Source organism: Herpailurus yagouaroundi, unplaced genomic scaffold, assembly GCF_014898765.1.
Source record: "Herpailurus yagouaroundi ecotype Mexico unplaced genomic scaffold, PumYag 28, whole genome shotgun sequence".
Classification (NCBI taxonomy): domain Eukaryota; kingdom Metazoa; phylum Chordata; class Mammalia; order Carnivora; family Felidae; genus Herpailurus; species Herpailurus yagouaroundi.
Genome location: NW_024412376.1, coordinates 106,282,616 through 106,306,514, shown reverse-complemented (window position 1 = coordinate 106,306,514; position 23,899 = coordinate 106,282,616). Strand labels below are relative to the sequence as shown.

The following is a 23,899-nucleotide window of genomic DNA, read 5'->3' as shown; positions in this document are numbered from 1 at the left end:
AAATAAAACGTTGAAAAAAAAATTAAAAAAAAAAAAAAAAACAAAAAAACAAACCTACAAGATTTATTAAGGGGCTGGATTTTAGGGACAAGAGAGAGAGAAGTCAAGGATATCTCCTGGCTTTGGCTGTCTCCCAGCACAGTAATTTGGGCTTTTACCTGGCACATGTCTTAATAAATGGCACTCATAGTTTCAAAAAATCAACTTATAATGGTAAAATGCCGCATACATTTTAATTATTATAACTAATCATGATATATTTGCCCTTATGATACTGATAATGAGGATGTGGTTTTTGGAAAATTAACGTAGACCTAGTGAGCTTGTGAGAGACTGTTTGAAATGCTTGCATTATCACCTTCTTCCCTCAAGATAGTGTTTGAAATCTATTTGGATTCATGGTGTCTCATGTTGCGATTCTTTGGTGATCTCACTGTCCTTAGTCCCAAGAAGACTCCTGGGTCGCATCCAGGTCAATGGCTTTTTAAAGAAAAGAAGCCAAGTGAAACAGATTTGCTACACCAAGATGGTCCTCTTCTTCATGAAAATGTACGCAAAGGAGTTAGTGACTTCTGCAACTGGGCTACTTCTTTTGTAAGTTAGTAGTAGGATTTACAACCTACTTTTATTTTTTTTTTAATTTTTTAATGTTTATTTTTGAGACGGAGAGAAACAGAGCATGAACGGGGGAGGGTCAGAGGGAGGGAGACACAGAATCCGAAGCAGGCTCCAGGCTCCGAGCTGTCAGCACAGAGCCCGACACAGGGCTCAACTCACGGACTGTGAGATCATGACTTGAGCCGAAGTCGGATGCTCAACCGACTGAGCCACCCAGGCGCCTCTCAACCTACTGTTATTTTTTAAGTTTAATTATTTATTTTGAGAGGAGAGAGAGAGAGAGAGAGAGAGAGAGAGAGAGTGAGAGCGCTTGAGTCTGGGAGGTGCAGAAAGAGAAGGAGAGAGAATCCCAAGCAGGCTCTACACTGTCAGCATGGAGCCCGATGCAGGGCTTGAACTCACCAACCCATGAGATCATGACTGAGCCAAAATCATGAGTCTGATGCTTAACAGCCTGAGACACCCAGGCACCTGCTTACAGCCTACTTTTTAAAGTCAAGCTCATGGGACGTCTGGGTGGCTCAGTTAGTTAAGTGTCTGACTTCGGCTCAGATCATGATCTCACGATTCGTGAGTTTGAGCCCCGCGTCGGGCTCTGTGCTGACAGCTCAGAGCCTGGAACCTGCTTCAGATTCTGTGTTCCGTCTCTCTCTGCCCATCTGTCGCTTGCTGTCTGTCTCTCAAAAATAAACATTAAAGTCAAGCTCGGAGTTACTATTACTAAAAAACAGTGTTCACATATGATAAATAATCAAAGTCATAAAGGAATCTTTATGACTCTGTCACCATTTATAATAGAAATGTGTCCTGTAGATGATGTTTCTGGAAAGTTTGCAAACTTGCAGCCTATTCAAATGTTTATTGTTTATATGCCACATTGCTGTTGTTTCTTTCTTTCTTTTTAGTGGCTCTCTTTCTTTGCCATCTTTATTGAGATATAACTGACATATAACATTATGTAAGTTTAAGGTGTACAATGTGATAATTTTACACACACACACACACACACACACACACACACACATATTGCAAAATGATTGCCACAATAGGGTTAGTTAACACATCCATCACCTCATATAATTACCTTTTTTTGAGTGCAGTGAGAACATTTAAGATCTACTCTCTTGGTAACTTTCAAGCGTAAATACAATATTGTTCATTATAGTCACCACGCTGTAACTTAGATTCCCAGAACTACTCATCTTATAACTGAAAGTTTGTATACTTTGGCTAATAACTATTCATTTCCCCTACTCTGTTGTTTCATATCTTTATTTTCTATTTCAATGTCTTTCTTTCTTTCTGTCCTTCACTCCTTCTTCAACTCGTTTTTCTCAGTTATATTTAAGTACTTGGGCAGTTATGCTTAACTACAACCTTCACAAAAGGTATTACTGACATAAATGGATTTTTGACTTAGTTATTAAAGTCTTTTCTTTCCCTCCTTCTAAGAACCTACTTATTGGGTTGTGTTTCTGAGTCCCTGTAGATACAGATTCCTTAGGTTTTTACTGGATTTAAGACCTTCTAGGATTTGCAATCTTCCTTCCCTTTTTTAGAACATTAATCAGTTTTAGTCAGTGTATTATTTAGGACTATTTCATTGGCAGGTGACTGAAATATAGTTCAGACTGGATTAAGGTAGAAAGGGAACCATCCAGGGAGTTTCAGGTATAGCTGGATCTAGGTGCTAAAACGTTGTTAGGCGTTCTCTCTGTCTCATGGCTGCTCTCCTCTATCTGAATCCATTTATCTGATTTCAGTTTCAGGTGTACAACATAGTGATTTGCCAGTTCTATACATTTGGCTATGTTCATCACAAGTGTAGTTACCATCTGTCACCATAAAATGCTATTACAATACTACTGATTATATTCCTATATTGTACCTTTTATCCCCATGACTTATTCCTTCCATAACTAGAAAGCTGTACTTCCCAGTCCCCTTCACCCATTTCGCCTATTCCCCCACACCCTCCCTCTGACGACCACCAATTTGTCCTCTATTTATGGGTCACTTTCTGTTTTCTCATTTGTTTGTTCATTTGTGTTGCTTTTTAGATTCCACACATAGGTGAAATCATATGTCTTTCTCTGTCTCAATTCATTTTGCACAATACCTTCTGGATCCGTTGATGTTGTCACCAATGGCAAGATCTCATTCTTTTTTATGGCTGAGTACTATTTCAGTGTGTGTGTGTGTGTATGTGTGTGTGTGTGTGTGTGTGTATCACATCTTCTTTATGCACTCAGAAGTCTGCTTATGATTAAATCGACTGAATTTTTCTCAGCTCAGGGACTCATGCTGGCTGGTGCTAGTTGTCTCTTTTTTTTATTTATTTAAAAAAATTTTTTTTAAACATTTATTTATTTTTGAGACAGAGAGAGACAGAGCATGAACAGGGGAGGGGCAGAGAGAGAGGGAGACACAGAATCCGAAACAGGCTGCAGGCTCTGAGCTGTCAGCACAGAGCCCAACGCGGGGCTCGAACTAACAGACCGTGAGATCATGACCTGAGCTGAAGTCGGACGCTTAACCGACCAAGCCACCCAGGTGCCCCCTAAGTTGTCTCTTAATGCACTGACAAAGCCTTCCGGAGCCCCAGAAGGTCTTGTCTCTGGTAAATGCTGACTGAGCATTTTCTACCTCTCTTTCAAGCTACCTCCTCTCTAGCCATAGTCAAGTGCCTCCCTTAGATTAAAGAAGAATTTCACCATTTGTCCTTGATTCATGCAATGTGGTATTCTTCCAGGGAAGTTCAAACATTGATGAAGAGTTCATCCTGAAACAGTTTGACATTGACTACTGGAGCAAACCAAGCCATGATGTGCTCCACACAATGAGACTCAACCAGGTTCCCCTGGAGGTAAAGAACCTGCGGGAGCCACGATTTTTCCAGAAACTAGACTATGAGCAGAAACACCGGAAACTGCAGGTAATTGCCAATGAGGAGAAGTCTAAAAATCAAGAAAACTCAGTTGAATTAAAACCTCAAATGTTCTTGATTTCTGGTACTTCAGCAGGGCATTGGCTTTTTTGAGTAGGATTCTTGAATTTTTTTTTTTTGGTGTTTAATAAATATTTGTTAAATCAATGAATATTTAATATATATAATAAAGCCATTTATACAAACAAGGCATGCCATTCAGCATTATTGTTAATAACTGAATAATCATTGTTATTTCTATGTGTTTATAGGTTGACATCCTCTCTCTTGTTGTGTTTTATATGTTGAAATCCTAACAGTTGATGGGAATATATATGAATGTTTACTAATCCAAGAGTTGAATGCTGCCATTAATGATCATGAAAGTTGTTTATTCTGTGTAAAGAATTCTTGAATTTTGGGGAGAGTCTTAATGACCACAAACCATTACTCTTGACCACATGTTTGCCTGATTGTTAGCAAATGGCTCAGTTCTTCAACACCTCTTGCCGGTGAAGATAGAAGGAAACAGAGGAGAAAAAACATTCTGTGTTCCTAAGGGAAGAAGTATGGACTCTTAAGTTCTTTTCTAGTTTTCTACACAATGTACAGCTGCAAATGCATATACATATGTATCAAATTGTATCAGTGCAATGACAGATTTAAGTAGCTAAGTGGTGGTGGGGTGGTGGTGCGAGTGGAGAAGCTCCTTTCTCTGAATGAAAAAGAATATATTATCTCCAATTTCCCTCTGTCTTTTACATGTAATCTTTGATGCTGTATTTCTAATGTATAAACATATTAACGTTGTCCTTTATAGTTGAATACAGTCAGCTGACCTGTTTTTACAAAGGTGATGTTTTCCATCCTTGGTTCTGTTGTATAAGGTTTATGAAAACTATGCATTCCAGCACTAATAGCACTTTAAATTTCCCATTTCCCCCTCATCTTTCTATTTTTTTTTTTTGAGAGAGAGAGAGAGAGAGAAAGGGAGAGAGAGAGAGAGAGCATGAGCACAAACAGGAGAGGAGCAGAGAGAGAGAGAGAGAGAGAGAGAGAGAATCCTAAGCAGTCCTAAGCACTGACAGTGTGGAGTCAGATGAGGGGCTTGAACTCATGAACCATGAGATCATGACCTGAGCCAGAACCAAGAGCTGGACACTTAACCAACTGCGCCACCCAGGCACCCCACCCCCACCCCAACCTCATCTTTCTAAAAGGTAAAATGCAAAGTGATGCTGGACAGGCAAATCATGTCCATCACACCTGAGGTCTGAACCACAGCTTGTCCTGAATCTGTGCTGAATCAAATTGCTCAATTCCCTGTATGTACAATAGTTGCACAACCACGGCTCTATAAACCGTGGTGGTTATTGCCAAAATTGAACTTTTGACTGGCAGGCAGAGGGTCACTATGTAAAAGTTCAAATATGTTTCCATATGGTATCACTTTCCTTCCGCCTGGAAGGCCTCCTTTAACACTGCTTCTAGTGTCGATCTGCTGGTGATTGAACCCTTCAGCTTTTGCATGTCTGAAAATATCCTTATTCTGCCTTCCTTCTGAAAGATGTTTTTGTGGGTATAGAATGCTCGGCTCACAGTTTTTTATTTTTGTTTTTTTGGTACTTTATTTTTATTTTTTGTCTTGGTTGTATTGTTTCTGGTGAGAAACCTGATGCCTTCCTTGTCTGTCTTTCTGGATGTGTGTTCTTCTGTGGAGACTTTAAAGATGTTCTCTTTGTCACTGGTGGTGGGTGATGTGATTATTATATACACCTTGGTATATATTTCTTGTGCTTGGGGTTTGTTGACCTCTTTGATCCATGGGTTTATAGTTTTCATCAAATTTGGAGACATCTTGACCATTATTCCTTCAAACATTTTTTTGTCTCAGCCCCTCCCCTGCCCCCTCCAAAGACTCCAATTATGTGTAATTAGGCTGCATGGAGTGGTCTCCCAACTCAGCTGCTCTGTGAAGCTTTTCTTTTTCTGTTCAGTTTTGATTCTTCTTTTTCTCTGTTGCTACTGCTGTCTTTAAACGTTCTAATCTGTTCTTTCTGCAATGTCTAATCAGCCGCTGATCCTGTCTAGTGTGTTTTTCATCTCATACGTTATAATTTTCATTTCAAGAAATTTGACTTGAGTGTTTAAAAAACCATTTCCACGTCTCTCCTTAATCTTACACATGTGGAATGCAGTTATAATAACTGTTTTTGATCTTGTTTGCCACTTCTAACATCTGCATCAGTTCTATGTGAGTTGCCATGAATTGATTTATCTCTTCGTTGTGGATCATGTTTTCTTGCCTCTCTGTATGCCTGGTGATTTTTTAGTATATGCCAGACATTGTGGATTTTACCTTATTTGGGCAGGGTATTTTTATTATAAACTTGAGTTTTGCTCTGGGATGTAGTTAAAGTTATTTGGAAAAGTTTGATCCTTTGGGGTCTTGGCTTTTAAAATTTGTTAGGAAGGGTTGAAATGGTGTTCAGTCTGTAGCTAATTCTCTACAACTGCGGGAAGACCCTTCAGTCTCTTCTACCCAGTGTCCTGTGAATCTTTAGGTTTCTCAGAAGGGAATAGGCCAGGGAATGGTCCCTGGCTCTGTGTACATGTCGGGCACTGTTTCTTCTAATCCTTTTGGTTGGTTCTGTCCCTGTGCTCAGGTCGTTTCCTCCCCTACATGTGCTGAGGGAGACCCTCTACAAATGTCTGGAGTTCCCTCTCTATGCAGTTCTCACATTCTTTCCTCTGCTGCAAAATGTAACCTCCTTGGTCTGGACTCTCAATTCTGTCTCCTCAACTCCGAGCGTCTGTCTGTGCGGTGGCCTGGAAAGTCGCTCAACACAGTGAGCTGGGACAATTGTGGGACTTACCTTGTTTGTTTCTTGTCTTCAGGGATCCCTGTCCTTGCTCTTTGATGTCTAGTGTCTTATAAGCTTTTACATTGATATTCATATTTATATTTATTCCTGTTTTCTGGTAGTTGCACGTGGAGGGGTAAATCTGGTCCCTCTCAGAAGTGGAAATCCCCATGTTTTTGTTTTTGTTTTTTTTTTCTACCCCACATACTCTCAGGCCTGTTACACTCCTCTTTGGTCTTTAAAACCCCGAGCTTTCCCACTACCTTACTTTTGCTCACAGTATTCTGTCTGAAGTGCCCCTCTTTCACGTCCACCTTCTTATATCTTCCTTTAGACACAGGTCATATGCCAGCTTTTCTATGGAGATTTTTCAGGTTGACATTACTTTATTCTTACTTCTGATCTCTCACAGCAGTCTGTGCCTCTATTCCACGTCTCCCTTTGCCCCGGATGTTAATCCACCCATTTGTCTGTACAATCCTTCAACAAACATTTCTGGGTATCCACTGCCGTGTGCCGAGAAGTGCTGGGGACAAACGAAGGTGACACGAAGGCCTGTTTCCTGCACTTAAGGAGCTTACAGCTTAGTTGGGTCAACAGGCAAATGATGAACTGTCATGGCATGCGGTCAAGGTTCATAGAAGACATGGGAAGAAGTAATCAATTCCACCAAGCACGGGCTGAGGGGGGGATTCAGGTAAAGCCTCCCAGAAGAAATCACGTTTGTGCTGAGTCTTGAATGATTACCAGTCACCCAACAGCATAACGTATTTCAGAACTCAGATCTGTGCTATAGATTTCATCCCCTCCTTTTAATTTTTTTCTTCTCTCTCCTTCCTGCTTTCCGTTTATTCAGTGATTCTCAATTGAGGGTGATTTTGCCCCCCTTCCCACCTGGGGTTATTTGGCCATGTCTGCAGATGATATTTTTCATTGTCACAATTTGGGGGAGGCAGTGCTACTGGCATCTAGTGAGGAGAGATCAGAGAGGCTGCTAAAGTTCCTACAGTGCACAGGACAGCCCCCTCCCCAACCCCCCAACAAAGGACTATCCAGCTCAAAGTGTCAATGATGCCAAACTTGAGCAACCCAATTTTCATTCAACAAATAATGGGGTGCCTGGGTGGCTCAGTCAGGCGTCTGACTTTAGCTAAGGTCATGATCTAATGGTTCATGAATTCAAGCCCTGGGTCAGGCTCTGTGCTGACAGCTCGGAGCCTGGAGCCTGCTTCAGAATCTGTGACTCTCCGCTCCCCCCTCCCCCCATCTCTGTCTCCTCCCCAGCTCATGCTCTGTCTCTGTCTCTCAAAAAATAAATAAACATTAAAAAATTTAAAAAAAAAACACAAATATTTGTTGAGCACCTATTATGTCATAAGTTTTGCTCTAGATGCCCAGGGGGTTGTATCTGGGAACAATCTCTGAGGCTTACATTTTAAAAGATGAGAGGTGAGACAAGCAATGAGAAGAATATATAGCATATGAAATGATGATCTGTACTGTGAAAGAGAAATGACACAGGGAAGGGAGACAAGGAGTGTTGTGAGGTGGTTGCAATTTTTCAACAGTATGCTTGAAACAGAGGGATCAAAGTTCTGAATCCAGCTCTGAGAAGGGATTTCCCCTCCCTCTGCACTGTCCTGTCCTCTCTGCTTCAGAAAGACAATCTGACCTGACTCTAGAATGACCCACACGTTGTGCCTCAGGTTTTTTACATTTTTAAAAAATGTTTATTTATTTTTGAGAGAGAGAAAGAGAGGCAGAGTATGAGCGGAGGAGGGGCAGAGAGGGAGACACAGAATCCGAAGCAGGCTCCAGGCTCTGAGCTGTCAGTACGGAGCCCAACGCGGGGCTTGAACTCACAGACCGCGAGATCATGACCTGAGCTGAAGTTGGATGCTTAACCGACTGAGCCACCCAGGCGCCCCTCTGCCTCAGGTTTAAATGTGAGTGAGAATAGAGAGGAGCAGAATCTTGGTGGTTTCATATTTGCCTTGCTCGAGTTAGACCCCTTTTTGTTATGAGACATTGTGGGCATTACATCTACACTGTCAGGCTATGTTCCAACAGATCTCTTTACATCCTTCCTGCACTACTGAGGAACGGGAGAAAGAAAGGAATGACATCTATTCTCCCTCCTCTTTCTCTCTTCCAATCAGAGGCAAGAGATTGGTGTTAGATGGCAATTTTGTTATTGTTGTTGCTGTTGTTGGATAGCATTTTGATGAAAAGTAGTATAGCATTTATAAGGTTAAGCACAGTGCTGGGCTCATAGTAAGTCTATAACTCATTATTTTGGTTGACTAAGTATTGTTTAAGGTCATTACCCCTTCAGTGAAATATGTGATTTTTATATGATTTCTAGCTGCTTTACATACCTTCCTCCTTTAATGTTTCCTACAACCCTATGGATGGATACTATTGTTTCCATTCTGCAGATGAAGAATTAACTAATTTGCCCACGGACTCATAGCTACTAAGTAGGGGAGGCTGGATTTAAACCCCGCTTTGTCTAAATGCAAAGGCCATGCTTAACCATTACATTATTTTCTCAATTATGAAACTTTCATGATACCTTTGTAAGTCAAAGCATACAGAAACTTCATAAAATACTTTGGCAAGGATCAATCATAAGCTAAATATAAATGCTACTGCTTTCAGGGCACCTGAGTGGCTCAGTCCATGAAGCGTCTGATTCTCAATTTCTGCTCAGGTCATGATCTCATGATTTATGAGATCGAGCCCCATGTCAGGCTTTGTGCTGACAGCAAGGAGCCTGCTTGGGATTCTCTCTCTCCCTCTTTTTGCCTCCACCCCCCCCACCCCCGCTCTTTCTCTCTCAAACGAAATAAACTTAAAAAAATCCTACTGCTTTCATAAGCTAAATCCTAGACTTACTGAAGTGACAAACATAAAAAAAACCTAATGAAATTGGGAATTATGTTATTTTCTGTAGAATTCTTATAAACCAAAGTATGTGAAGATGAAGTATGGAGCCTGGTACCTGAACACCAAGTTGTGGAAAAAGCAAAGAGCAGACGAACCTTTGGTTGACCCTAAGGTCTCATGTAAAGCTCAAGATGAGAATTTTAAAAAGGAGCTGCAGGAACGGGTATGTGTATGTGCTGAGATTTGATCATCCGATTGCCATCTCATGGTGAAGTTAGAGTTCTGGGTGGAACAGAGGTTCCAGAAGGTCTTACTGCTTGTGTATTGAACTCGGCAATGAGAAAGCCAAGCCATTCTATGAGGTTACACATATACACATTGTATGTGTAGTAAGTAAGACTTGAAATCTCCTGGCTTTATGGTAGACACAATGTCTGAAAAGATGGGGCAACCATTCATCATATTCCTAGAATTCTTGGAACAATGGATTCTATGGATAAATTGGCTGTTCAAAGGGGGGTGTGACCTGGTAGGACCACCCCAGTACTCAGAGTGGATATAACATCATGGGTTCTCTTTGAGTAAATACATGTGAAGCTGGTTTTTTTGTCAGCAATGGGTGCCTGTTAAAGAGTTCAAAAATAGATGCAAAACTTTTGTTTTAAGGTGTCTATAAGTTCTCTTTTTTAGAAATATATTCTTAAAGACTAATTCTTAAAGGTGTAAGGAATTTTGCAAAATTATTCCATTTTGATGGTGAACCCGAGTAAAGATGTTTGCCACAACGGTGACAGTCAGTTCATGAAAAAGAAGTGATGTTTAAATTTTGGAAATTCAGTTATATATTACAGTAAAAGATTGTTTACCAGGCAGCTTAGACATAGGGAGGAGTCAAAACAATGGGATTGTTCTCTAATGATTTTTATAAATCACACTTTTGTACTTCCTGAAGATTGAATTTCCCTGTTAACTTTAGTTGGTGCCACTTGACTATAGCATCCCAATTCACAAGACACAGGAGTGACAGGATGTTGGGAGGGGACAGTCACTATGAGGACTTGGCTATCTTGCTGGGAACACATGACTTTGGGATGTTCTTGACAGAGTTCATTTGGAAGGTGAAATGGTTTTAAAGAACTGAATTACAATAACATAAACTTATCCATCCAATTTTCAAATTCAAATAAATGAAAGGTAAAACCAAAAAGATATGTGAATGCCCCAAAGATGTTGGGACTGCATCAAATCTTTTTGGATTATCATGCCCTTTGAAGTTTAAGTCAACCAAGTGAATTTACAGGTGTGATTGGCTCTAGTCAATGACTCGTGAATTGGGCAGCATCCTACCTAACAAATAGAAGGGTGCTCCAAAGAGCTGTATAAAATGGAAGGCTTTTATAGGCAGAAATGGGCTGGGTCAAGGAAATTATCAGCAAAAGAAAAGATTGTTCCGGCAAGGTCTCCTTTCTAAGGTGGAAGCACGGGGTCCTATGCAGAGTACATCACTAGTGCTGATCTGGAAATCCCAGACTAATGGGTTTAAAATTCCGCTCCTGGGGGAGGCTGAAACTGCAATTAGATTAGGTATTAAATCTTGGTGGCACTTAACGTAAGTGACTCCGTTTGCTTCTTTTTCTTTTTAAGTTTATTTATTTATTTTGAGAGGGAGAGAGAGAGAGAGAGCACAAGTGAGCAGGGAAGGGAGGGGCAGGGAGAGAGGGAGAGAGAGAATCCCACACTCTGTCAGTGCAGAGCCCAAAGCAGGGCTCAGTCTCACAAATGGTGAGATCGTGACCTGAGCCAAGATCAAGAGTGGGACGTTTGAGCCACCAAGACACCCCTCCATTTGTTTCTTTTTAACAATGCCCTTCCTTTTCATGAAACTGTCAGCCAAACTGAGAGGTGTGATCAAAATATAAGGTATTAGTGCCAATCTCAGCTAGTGCTCTGTAGTTCTCAAAGCTTTTGTGGATCCTGTTTTTTTCATGAATCTCTGTGGCATTTACAGGTCATGACTCCAGGCTCACAATTTTTTAGCCAGTCATTCTCTTTGTCCCTTTTTTGATGTTCCAGCCTTAAGGAGATCATTTGCTTGGTGATTAGCAGCTATAAACATGCATTTCGAGTTTTTGAGAGACTGGAACACACCAGGGGGATTGTTATGAAAATTCTAAGCAGGCTAATTCCCACTGTTTGGAGTGCTCTTTGGAGCCATGGTTCCTGAGACCCAACTAATCGGAAAACGGAGAACGACCCAGCAGTAAGAGTCACCCTTTGAAGCCAAGTGGCTTGCTCGGTGATGTTATGTAACTGAGTTTCAGCTTCCCAAGAAGTGTTAATCCAGGTACAGCATGTGGTGTTGGCCACAGCACAGAAACCTCCTGGCTCAGCTAAAAGCTAATCCTGTTATCAAGAACGGCTTTGGCCAGAGAGTCTATGGATCTTTCCTGGGCAGCTCGTGTCTTAGCAATGGAATCTGCAATGTCCCCAAGAGTTAAGGAGAAGTCTCTGGTCATAGTCTGATTTGTATTTGTTCCTAAACCAGAGGTCAGTCAGGTTTTTAGTGCATATGGGAAGAGAATCACCTAGCCTGAAATAAAAAGTCATCCTAAGTGCCTTACAAAGATGGATGCTGCTGCTGAGATCTCTTGGTGAGTGGGGGCAGATCTGATCTTGATAATCATGGGAATGTGGGGGTGCAAATGTATGAAGATTCACGTAGGTAAATGTGTCTACTTCTGAGCAGGGGTCGACTGTAGTTTGTGGTGACATTGGGAATATAAGAGAAATGAGTCACAGGGAGGACCAGTGGGTCTCTTGTCTCTTGCATGATGACAAATCCAGTTTGACAAATCTGAAAGTTTGCCTCCCTTAACAATGGACTGGGAGAGACAGATGATAGAATTATCTTTCCTGGCCAATGTTAGAGTAATGAAAAGAAATAGAAGAAGAAGGGGTTTCATGTTTAGTCAAATTATGAAATGTTGACTACCTAGTGTTTTGGGTAGAAGCAGTCTACTTTGGTGCCAGATACTTCTCTTCCTCATCAATGTGATTTGAAGGTCTCCAGCATCTGTACAGGACCAGATTTCAAGTGGAGGTTTCTTTAGCTGTGAGATGTGTGTCCAGGGCTCAATTCCCTCTAGTTTTGTAGTAGTGTCAGTGGTCTGGAGTACTTGGTAAGATCCCTTCTAATGGGGCTCAAGGGTTGTCTTCCTCTGATTATGCTTCTAGAGTACCCAATCACCAGGCCCTAGACTGACCAACAGGATCCCTTGAATTGGGATCAGGGAAGTCTTCTTTAATCTGTTGATGATAGGCTTAAGCATCAGACAGTAAAGACAGTAGCTGGTCATACTAGCATGAGACAACAAGGGATCAGCCGAAGGTTGTATAAGACATTGGTCTGCTAGTGACCAGATCCTGAGGAGTGAGTTTATGTTTCCCAAAGGGGGTGCTGCAAACAGTCAGGAAGACCAAAGGCAATACCGTCAGCCAGGGGAGCCCAGTTATTTCAGCAAGTTTAGAAATTTTAAGTTTGGGGATCCCATTAGTTCTCCCAGCCTTGCCTGATGAGTCAGGGTGATAAAGACAATGATAATTCCAAAAAGTTGGCAAGGTTTTCATTAAGCCTCATATGATATGTCAAGTCAAATGGGTACTTGGCAATGGGTACTTGATCACTGGAGATTGTGGAAGCTATCCCCCAATGGGAAACAAATTCTCTGACAGTGTCTTTGTACTGTGAGGGCATCACCCTTGCAGCAGGGGAAGGCTTCAAGGAATCTACAACACACAAGTGCAGTGACAAGAACATACTGAAACCCACATGAAGTGGCAGTTTAATGAAGTCCAGCTGCAGCTGTTCAAAGGGTCCAGAGGGAGGAGGTCTGAGGTCTTTGAAGACAAAAATAGTTTTTCTAGGATTATGGACTTGGCAGGTCAGATTGCTGCAGACTCTTTTTGCAATTTTATAGAAGTCTCTCCCCCAATGTCAGTTCATAATTTGAGTTCATCTTAAATGCCCAGTGGTGGGTTTAGTAATGCAAAAACCAAAAAGTGGGGTTTGTCAGGGATCCAGGAAGAGCCAAGCAGCTGTCTTGGGTTTCCCATGGCCCCAACTGTTCATTTAATTTACAGCCCTTGCTTACCCATCTTAATTTCTGACTCCGGAGCAGACTATTGCCATGTTACAAGGCCATTAGGATGGAAAAATCTGGCAATGAGGGGTTGTTTTTGTTTTTTTGTTTTTTTGTTTTTGTTTTTGTTTTGGTTTTTTTTTTTGCAGAAGCAGAATGGATTTCATCCATATGTGCCACAATCTTTATAGACTTTTTTGCTGTTGCCTTTGCATGAAAGTCAGCTGGGGCATTTGCCTGACACTCAGGTTCAATCTTTCAGTATGAGCCTCAATTTTGATGACAGCAGTTTCAGGAGGTGAGAGGATAGCAGTAAGAAGATCATTTACTTGTCCATTTTGGACTGAGTCCCAGAGGACATAAGAAAGCCCCTTTTTCTCTGTAATATCCCTGACTCATGGATGACCCCCAAGGCATACTGGCTATTAGTATTTTAAGTTTGTCCTTCTGATAATTGGCATGCTCTGGAAAGGGTGTGGAGCTCTGCTTGTTGCATGGATGTAGCTTATGAAATATTTCCTCTTTCGAGTAGGTCATGTTCGGTAGTAACAGCACAGCCAGCCTAGAAATCCATTTTTTTCCTTTCTACAGTATGACCCATCACAAAGGTTAGATCAGGAGTAAAGGAGTATCTCATCCATAAGGACATGGTATCACAAAATGGGACATTAGTACCCTGTAGTCATGGATTCGCCTCCTTCAAACAGAGGTAGTAACATAGCAGGATTAATGGTGTTGCAAAGTTTAATAGTTTTTTTTTTAAGTTTATTTATTTATATTGAGAGAGAGAGAAAGAGAGTGCAAGTGGGGAAGGGGAAGAGAAAAAGGGATAATCCCAAGCTCTGTGTTGATAGCACAGAGCCTGACATGGAGCTTGATCCCATGAACTGCGAGATCACTATCTGAGCCAAAATCAAGAGTTGGATGCTTAACCAACTGAGTCACCCAGGCACCCTAAAGGTGTTGCAAAGTTTAAGACACAGATTGGTGAAAGCAGAAGGATCTCATAGGAAGTTAGTCTACTTGCAAGAAATGTTGTCAATTCTGAGTTAAGAAGACTTTGGACAGTGGGTGAAGTTTGCAAGGAAACATTTCCTAGGGTCAGATCTGATGAGGGTTATATTTGCTTTGCAACTGTGACTGTAGCCTTAAGATGGCTACATAGGCATGAGCAATTCAATCAGGTTGTGTACTGTACGAGACAATAGGTCTACATTTATTACCATGCTCTTGTGTGAGCATTCCCAGGGCTTGATTATCCCTTTCCTGCACAAATAAGGTGAAAGGTTTTGGATAGTTAGGTGGCCCCAAGGCAGGCAGTTCTTAAGGCTCTTGCTTTAGTCTTCTAAAAGTCTGTTCCTGTTTGTCTTCCCAAGGAAAGTGTTCAGGGACTGAAATTTTAGTCAGTTCCTAGAGTTGGATAGCTAATAGAGAAAGTTTAGGAGTCCATAGGCTGCAGTAGCAAGCCAAGCCTAGTAATCCACAAATCTGTCACCTAGTTGACAGAAATTCCTGGATTAACTTAATTCTTTTGGGAGACAGCTGGATTCCTCCAGGGCTTAGATAATGACCCAGGTAATGAACAATGTCTAGAGATAATTATAATTTTTTCTTAGAGACTTTGTGTCTCTTTTCAGCTAACTGCTGTAGCAAATAAATGGAATCTTTTACGGATTCCTCTTTAGTAGCTGAGCATAGCAAGAGGTCTTCTATATATTGTAAAAGGGTTGATTTCCCTTGGAACTGGAGTGTGCTTAACCCTGGGTGAAGTGCTCTAGAGAGGTGAGAAAGAGCCTCAATGAACTCTTGAGGCATGATTGTCCAGGTATAGTGTTGATAGTTCCAAGTAAGGCAAATAGATACTGGCTACTGGGGTCTCCAAGGATGTTGAAAAAGGCTAAACAGAGGTCCACGGTAGTGGACCATTTTGAGTCTGGTAGAACTTGTGACGAAGGGGTGTTCAGGTTTGGAATGACTGGGAGATGGGGAATAAATGTCTTATTAATAGGTCTCAAATCCTGGAAAAAAATCAACATCCCAGTCCATTAGGTTTCTAGACTGGCAAGACTGGGTAGCTGTTGCAGGAACTGGTACAGGGAATGATTAACCCTGAGCAATTAGGTCTTTTATGGGTTTGACGCTTCAGGCTTTAATGGTTATTGAGGTGATTTAGGGAGAGGCTTAGTTATACCTAGGAATGTGTAACAGCTCAGCTGCTATTTTGTGAGCTTTTTCTAGTCCCTGAGATGTTGAAGACCAAAGAGCTTGAATATCATCCATGGGGTTTTGCTGTCTTGCTGACTGCATCCATTTTTGGGCTTCACATGTTTACATGCTGATAAAGACCTGGCATCTTGGTGTCATAGGCACTGATAAGGACTCAGATTCTTTAAAAAACTTTCAGGCTTCCTCCCTAGATTTAGGAATTTCTTTAATTACAGCCATTAAATGTTCAGTCGTTGACCAAGAGATAAAAGATAACTGAGAAATTCGTTTGCAACCTTGGTAGTTTTATTTTATTTTTATTTTATTTATTTTTTAAAGTGTATTATTTACTTAGAGAGAGCCAGAGAGCCAGAGAGAATGTGCAGGAGAGGGGCAGAGAGAGAGAGGGAGAGAGAGAATCCCAAGCAGGCTCTAAGCTGTCATTGTGGAGCCCGATGTGGGGCTCATGACCTGAGCCAAGATCAAGAGTTGGTCCCTTAACTGACTGAGCCACTCAGCCCCCCCCCCCCAGGTAGTTTTATTTTAAAAGGTAACTGGTAACTGTCCAATAGTCTCTTAAGAGTGGAAAGGATGTTCAGACAGAGGATTAATAAAACATGAGTTGTCAGGTGAAAAAGGATGGGGGAGCAGTAGGAGTTACATCAGTCCTGTGGTCTTTTGTTTCCTGTACCTCTAGTGTCTTTAATTTTTCACTGGCTTTTTGTAACCAAGTCTTTCAATGAGGCTATTTTGGAATCTTCAAACGTTGTGGAGACGTCTGCATACCAACTAAAGTAAGCATCCCATTCTGTGTGTTCAACTTGGACCCTCTTGCCCTCAAGTGCTTTTTTCCCTTTTTAAAAAATGTTTATTTATTTTGAGAGAGAGAGAGGGAGGGAGGGAGAGCATGAATGGGGGAGGGGCAGAAGGAGAGGGAGAGAGAAAATCCCAAGCAGGCCCCATACTGTAAGTACAGAGCCTGATGCAGCAGGGCTTGATCTCAGGGTCGTGAGATCATGACCTGAGCCGAAATCAAGAGTTGGATGCTTAACCAACTGACCCACCCAGGCACCCCTCTCAAGAGCATTTTCAAAATAAGTGATCTTGTCTAATTGGAATGTTCCCCATAATGGCCATTGTTACTCTAGGTTATTTTTAGTAAAATTTTGCCATTTTGCTAGATATCTGCAATCTCTGGGACCATAGTTCTCAGACATTAAAATAGACAAGCATGTGGGGAGGTGGATCTCTGGATATAAAGGATCCCATTTCTTTTAGCTAGCAGGTCTTCGGGTTTCTTGGAGCTAAATTGATACTCAGATTGCCTATCACAGAAGTCCTCTTAAAGTGGCAAGCACTGTAACAACCTTTAAATGCTCAACCCCACCCCACCAATCTTTTCTGCTCAGCTTCTGAGATTATTATTAGCAACTAGCCCTTATTTAATACTTAATACCTGAGGCCTCCCACTGGACCCATCCAGCCCAAGTCAGGCCCAGAGCAGCTGAAATTGGACCCAGTCCAATCCCAAATCAGACCCAGTCTGGTTTTGAAGTTGGACCCAGTCCAACTCTGACCCATAACCACTAGAGTTCCCTGTGTGGAATCTGGAGATTAGAAAAAGGATTGAACCAGCAGACCTGAAAGTATAGGGACTGTGGACTGATCCCAAACAAATGGGGAACTATAGCTGCCACCAAGCGGTTCCCAACATGGATCTGGTGATAGAACCAAGGGCGGGGCTTTCCAGTGGAAGGGAAATGTGGAAAGCCAGTTAGATCACCAGCTTGATGCAGGAAGCGGAGCTCAGAACTGAAACGAAGTGACCAATGGCCCTCAGAAGCAGCAAGAGAATGAAGTGTTCTCAGGCACCATGCCTGTTTCTTGTTGTTCCCCAAAGCCACTGGAAGTCTCCTTTGGTCCCCCTGCTGCCACCAAACCGTCAGAGAACAAAAATTCAACCAAGTTAATTTGAAGATCTAATTGCCTTTATTCAGTGTTCCATGAATTGGGCAGCATCCCATCTAACAGACAGAAGTGTGCTCCAAGGACTTGCACAAAATGGAAGGCTTCTATAGGCAGAAATAGGGCAGGATAAGGAAGTTATTAGCAAAAGAAAAGAAAGGATTGTTTTAGGCAAGGTCACCTTCCTTAGAGGGAGGGGCTGGGGTCCTTATGCAGAGTACCTCACTAGTGCTCATCAGGAAATCCCAGACTGACTGGCTTAAAATCCCACTCCTGGGAGAGGCTGAAATGGCAGTTAGGTTAGGTGTTAAATCTGGGTGGGGCTTAACAGAAGTGACTCCTTGTTGGGGTTGTTGTTCTTTTTTAACATCTAAAAATTGTGGCTATTTTTCCTGTGGGAAAAACACTCCTGTTTCTTCCTCTACTACTCTCAGTTCTGGTCACCAAATGTATCCAGTTTCCCCCCTCACCCCCAAACAATTCTCTGATTCACCAGACATCAGCTGGGTGTCCTCCAACTTAACTCATTTCTGACACTCTACTTGGAGTTTGCATCAGACCCCACAGGTTCAGGGCTCAGTCTCACAACACTGCCCTCACAATCACAAATTGAGATTATCACCTGTGCTTCTGACCATTCAGCTGGGATTCCCCCACACCTCCTCCTCAGGTTCTATCATCTGCTCGAAAACTTAAGAAAACAATTTACCAGATTATGGCTTTATTATAAAAGGATATAACTCAAGAATAGCCAGATGCACAGAGCGAGGTATATGAAAAAGGGTGAGGAGCTTCTGTGCCCTAGCCAGGCACACCACCCTCCTGAAATCTCCACATGCTCACCAGGCTGGAAGTTCTCTGAACCCTATCCTTTTGGGTTTTTATGGAGGCTTTCATAAGTAGGAATGGTTGTTTCAATCATTGATCACCAGTGATTAATTCAGCCAGAGGTTTCAGGGTGGAGTCAAAAGTTCCAATACATGGTTGTTTCCTCTGGCAACCTGACCCCATCCTGTGGCTATTGAGGGACTTTCAAAAAATCACTTCATTAAAATAAACTCTGTTGTGACTAAAAGGGGCTAGTTGTGAAGAACAAAAAATTCTCCTTTCATCTTTGTGTCTCTTATTACTTGGAAATTGCAATGGTTTTAGGAGCTCTATGCTGGGAATGGGAAGAAGACCAGATATATTTCTTATTAAAAATCACAATATTGTCCAATGGAGTAGTACTCAGCAATCAAAAAGAATGAAATCTTGCCATTTGCAACTACGTGGATAGAACTTGAGAGTATTATGCTAAGCGAAGTCAGTCAGGGAAAGACAAATATATGACTTCACTCATATGAAGAATTTAAGATACAAAACAGGTAAACATAAGGGAAAGGAAGTAAAAATAATACAAAATCAAGGAGAGACACAAAACATAAGACACTCTTAAATACAGAGAACAAACTGAGGGTTGCTGGAGGGGTTGTGGGTGGGGGGATGGGCAAATGGGTAAAGGGCACTAGAGAAGACACTTGTTGGGATGAGCATTGGGTATTACACATAAGGGATGGATCACTGGAATCTACTTCTGAAATCATTATTGCACTATATGCTAACTAATGTGGATGTAAATTTAAAAAAAATTTAAAAAAATCATAATAAAAAAAAGAAAAGAAAATCACAGTATTGTGCCTGGGTGGCTCAGTTAGTTAAGCGTCTAACTCTTGATTTCAGCTCAGGTCACAATCTCATGGTTCGTGGGATGGAGCCCCACACGTGGAGCCCCACACGTGGGATTCCCTCTCTCTCTCTCTCTCTCTCTCTGCCCCTCTGCTGCTTATCCACGTGCTCTCTCTCAAAATAAATAAATGAACATTAAAAAAAGATAAAAATAAAAATCACAGTATCATACTTATTAATCTCAAAAAGGTTAGATTCCAGACATCTTGACTTAATAATTGTTTAATTGCTAAACTGTATTGCTTATCTTTAATACAATGGTAGAGAAAGGAGCGAAAGTGGGACATCTTTTGAAAGCCTTTATATTCGCCGATTTGAGAACATTATCCACACATACACTCTCAGATGAGGAGGAACTGATTTAAAATAAGGTACTTCATAAGGAGCTAAATGCTTTTAATTAGGACAAGAATGAAATCAGGCTTCTGACAGCTCACTTTTTTTTTTTTTTTTTTTTTTTTTTACATGTGATTCCTCTTTTAGGGGGAGTTACTTGCAGACCTTCATGGAACAATTGCCTTTAAGGATTTCATTCTAAGCAGGGGCTACAGGATGCCGAAGGTGAGTAAAGGGTCATTTCAGAAAGGCTTGCTGAGGGGCTCCCGGTTGTTGATGGGGCAGAGTCAGCACCCTCTCCAAAGCAAAATATGGTTGAGTCTTGAACAACATAGGCTTAAACTGTGCAGGTCTACTTTTTTTTTTTTTTTTGATAAATGTAGTATGTTACTGTAAACATATTTTCTCTTCCTTATGAGTTTCTTAATAACATTTTTTCTTTAGCTTACTTTAATGTAAGAAGACAGTCTGTAATAAATGTAATACACAAAATCTATGTTAATCAACTGTCTATGTTATCAGTAAGGCTTCTGGTCAACAGTAAGCTATTGGTAAAGTCCTTGGGGAGTCAAAGCTTATACACGAAGTTTCAGCTGAGTGGGGGGTTGGTGCCCCCAACCCCTGTAGTAATGTTCAAGGGTCATTAGTACTTCTCATACCAGGACTCAGGTTCCTGGAAGGAAGGGCATGCTTTTCCCTAGACAAAGGCCCAGAGATAGGATTTGGCTTTTGCTTTTTTTATTCTACCTATTTGGTTTCTGCTGTCAGAGGTGCTGTCTTCCTGCCGACTCGCCTGCCTGGAGTTTGGCCTTAATGGGGGCAAAGTGGAAGGGGTCTATGTGCAGGGCATGTATCTTGCAAACTCTGTTACTCAAACACTCTGATGTCACTAGGAAGTCTTTGAGTGTCTTTTACTTCCACATCTAAGGACAGAGAGCTATGGCTTGGGTCAGGACAAAATGGAGTTGAGATTCACAATAGGAATTAGCCTGTGTGGGTCAGCCTTGTGTGGAAACAGACTAGGGCAAAAGTTCACTTCCCAGGGGCCCACCAATATCTTCATATTTTTCCCACTTTCTCTCACCCTTCATCTAGTTTCTCCTCTCTTAACTTGTAAAGCTAGCCCCAGCTGCCTCCCACTTGGAGCGGCCACCTTTGGAAGGCCAGTTGCAACATGGGTGGGGTGGGAGGTTGGCAGAGTGGACCATTTTTAGCAGGAGGGCCTCAGAGCCCAGAGTTCTGTGTCCAGACCAGCCCTGTCACCACAGCAAGAAACCAGCTAGTCATGCTGCCAAAGTCATAGCTGTTAAGTCATGTGTTTATTCAGGGCCCTCTGTGTGCACATCCCATGAGTCTTTAGGAAGCCGTGCAGCCAAGATGGTCAGAAGGTTGGGAGATGGGACACTGGATTTCTTTTTTCCCATGAATGATAGAACTAACAATAGCTTATACTTACTGGCAAATAAATATATTGACAAAACTCAGATGCAGACTGGTTTCAAAGTTAAATGTGAGGGGAAGTCAGAGTGTGAGGAGAGAAGGGTGAAAAGACTCCATTACATAACTGGGATGAGGGGTGCCTGGGTGGCTCAGTCGGTGAAGCATCCGACTTTGGCGCAAGTCCTCATCTCACAGTCTGTGGGTTCGAGCCCCATGTTGGGCTCTGTGCTGACAGCTCAGAGCCTGGAGCCTGCTTCAGATTCTGTGTCTCCCTCTCTCTCTGCCCCTCTCACTCATGCTCTATCTCTCTCTGTCTCTCAAAAATAAATAAAAGTTAAAAAAAAAACTGGATGAAATATCTCCTTTAGCTTTGAGCATCAATAAGAGGCCTGTGAGATATATTTACCATACTTATATACATTTATGTACTTATAACTGCCTAATCTGTATGTGAGGGTCACATAAATGTACATTTACATACTTACATGTGTGAAATATACAATATGTTGATAATATTTTATATGATAACATAATTGCACATATTATAGATTTTATAACATATATAAATGCACTTAAGCACAAGTATAATTATGTGATATATATATGATAATTATGTGATGTATATATAAATGTGATGTGTGTGTATACACACACATATATATTCCTCTTGCCAAAGATTATATATAATCCTTGTTTATATATATATATATATATAATCCTTATATATGTATATATATGTATGTATATATATGTAAATATGTATATATATGTATATATATATATATGTAATCCTTGTTTGCTGTTATAATAACTCAGTTCTGTCATAATATTTTTAGTGGCAGAACTCAGAACTTTTTTTTTTTTCATTTTGATCTGTCCCCTTTTGGTTCTATTCATTTTGTTGATGAATATTTAGTTCAACTTTGGGCAAAGTTGACTATACTCTTTTAGCTGCATTAACTAAAGATAGATGATCCCCCTGACCACAGCTGAGACCTCTGAGAACCCCTGTCATTCAAAACCCTGGAATATATCTTCTTCCTTTATTCTTACATCCCATATCATCTATTTTATCAATATAATTTCAACTAAAAGAGAGGAGGGAATATATTTTACTATATCTATTTCATAAATATGTAATACATATATTTCACATATGTATGTCATATATACATAAATATTCTCTTTTTACTCCCATAAGGTCTATGTACATTGTACATACACATTCATATGTTACGTGAACACAGGTGCTTTACACACATTCCAGCATCTGCTGCTGGATTGTCCACTCTATTCATTACTCTTGGCTTCATTCTGTCTGCTACACAGATGGGTCCTGGGTTTTTAATAGAAGGGATGAGCAGCACAAGGTTTTGTTGAGCTTGAGCTGAGCTGGGCTGGACTCGGGTAGAGAACAAATGGGAATTAGATCTAGGTATTTCTGATGCTGTGAAACTACCTTCCAAAGTCCCACATCTATCGTGGCCAATTACCAACATGAGATTTTGAGTACCAGAAGGATATAGGTCCGAGTGTGAGATTGTGAATTTGTGTATGGTAGTGGTTGTGGGCAGGACTGTACAATTTTTGTTTTCCAATCTAATGAAGGTTTACTCATCTTTTGTGTTTTTTTTTTTTAAAGTTCCTTGAGAAGATGTACATCAGGAAGGAATGTTAATGTGAGTGTAATAAGACGTCTATAAAATAACTCAAGCATAGAAGAATCTTGGGAGGATGATTAGACCAATTTTATTTACTACATACTTGGCTATTTCTCTACCTCATTTTTAAACCTTAAATACAATTTATGAGTGTTCCGTGGTTGTACAACTTTGACTTGGCAACGTTCATAATTTCATACCTAATACAAACATTTCACAATGGCTCTCTGCTTGTGTTAATCAGTATCTTATGTATCATATCAACTGTGAGATCAATATTCACATATAGTCTTCTCATATTTTTGTGGCATTGTCAATATAACATAGTTATATCAGCTATTTGTAAAAAATGTATAAAACCATAATAAAAGCAGAATTACTCTATTGCATTTTCCAATAGTATTATTTTCCTTGGTTTTGAGTGAACACCTCCTTTATTCTTTCTTTAGAATATTATTTTCTTTAATTTTCAACTAAAGACTAAGACACGTTAGTCTTGATAATAAATGTCATAAGTCATAAAGTTTAATGGTGACTCAAGATGATATATATTTCTATTTTTTAATTTTAAAATGTTTATTTATTTATTTTGAGAGAGAGAGAGCACGCACATGCATGAAGGAGGGGAAGTGGGAGAGGGAGAAAATCCCAAGCAGGCTCTTCACTGCCAGTGCAGAGCCCAGCATGGGGCTTGATCTCACAAACTGTGAAATTATGACTTGAGCAAAAATCTAGAGTTGGATGCTTAACCGATTGAACCACCCAGGCGCCCCTCAGAATGATATAGATTTTTAAGTTAATTTTCCAAAAATTATTTTTTGTTAAAAATGTTAATGCTCCTGTTAGGAAAATCAGAAAAAGTAAACTAACAAAAATAATATTGAAAATGTGACTAATTCCTATAGAGTCAACAATAACCACTCTTAACTCATTGGAACATAGCCTTCTAGATCTTTCTCTATGAAACCCACTGTGTAAAATTTAATCAAAAAGGGAATTTATTAAAAGCATATTGAGTCCCAAAGCTTTGTGAGTTACTGAATCTGTCTTCAAATATAAAGTTTGTGGGTGATGACCTTTCATCCTTAGGGACTGTCCTGATTTCATCGCAATCATCTGTATGTTGTA

At 40.8% G+C, this 23,899-nt stretch overlaps 1 protein-coding gene across 1 annotated transcript in view; it reads left to right on the top strand.

Moving 5' to 3' along the window:
- The window catches only part of FAM47E (family with sequence similarity 47 member E), a 38,369-nt gene extending 15,209 nt beyond the window's left edge, over positions 1 to 23,160 (top strand). The window contains 4 exon segments of the mRNA XM_040480884.1: positions 3,371 to 3,553; positions 9,365 to 9,520; positions 19,818 to 19,895; positions 22,753 to 23,160. Of these exon segments, the coding sequence (XP_040336818.1) occupies positions 3,371 to 3,553; positions 9,365 to 9,520; positions 19,818 to 19,895; positions 22,753 to 22,818 (483 nt within the window). The 3' untranslated portion in view covers positions 22,819 to 23,160.
- Positions 23,161 to 23,899: the final 739 nt, after the last annotated feature.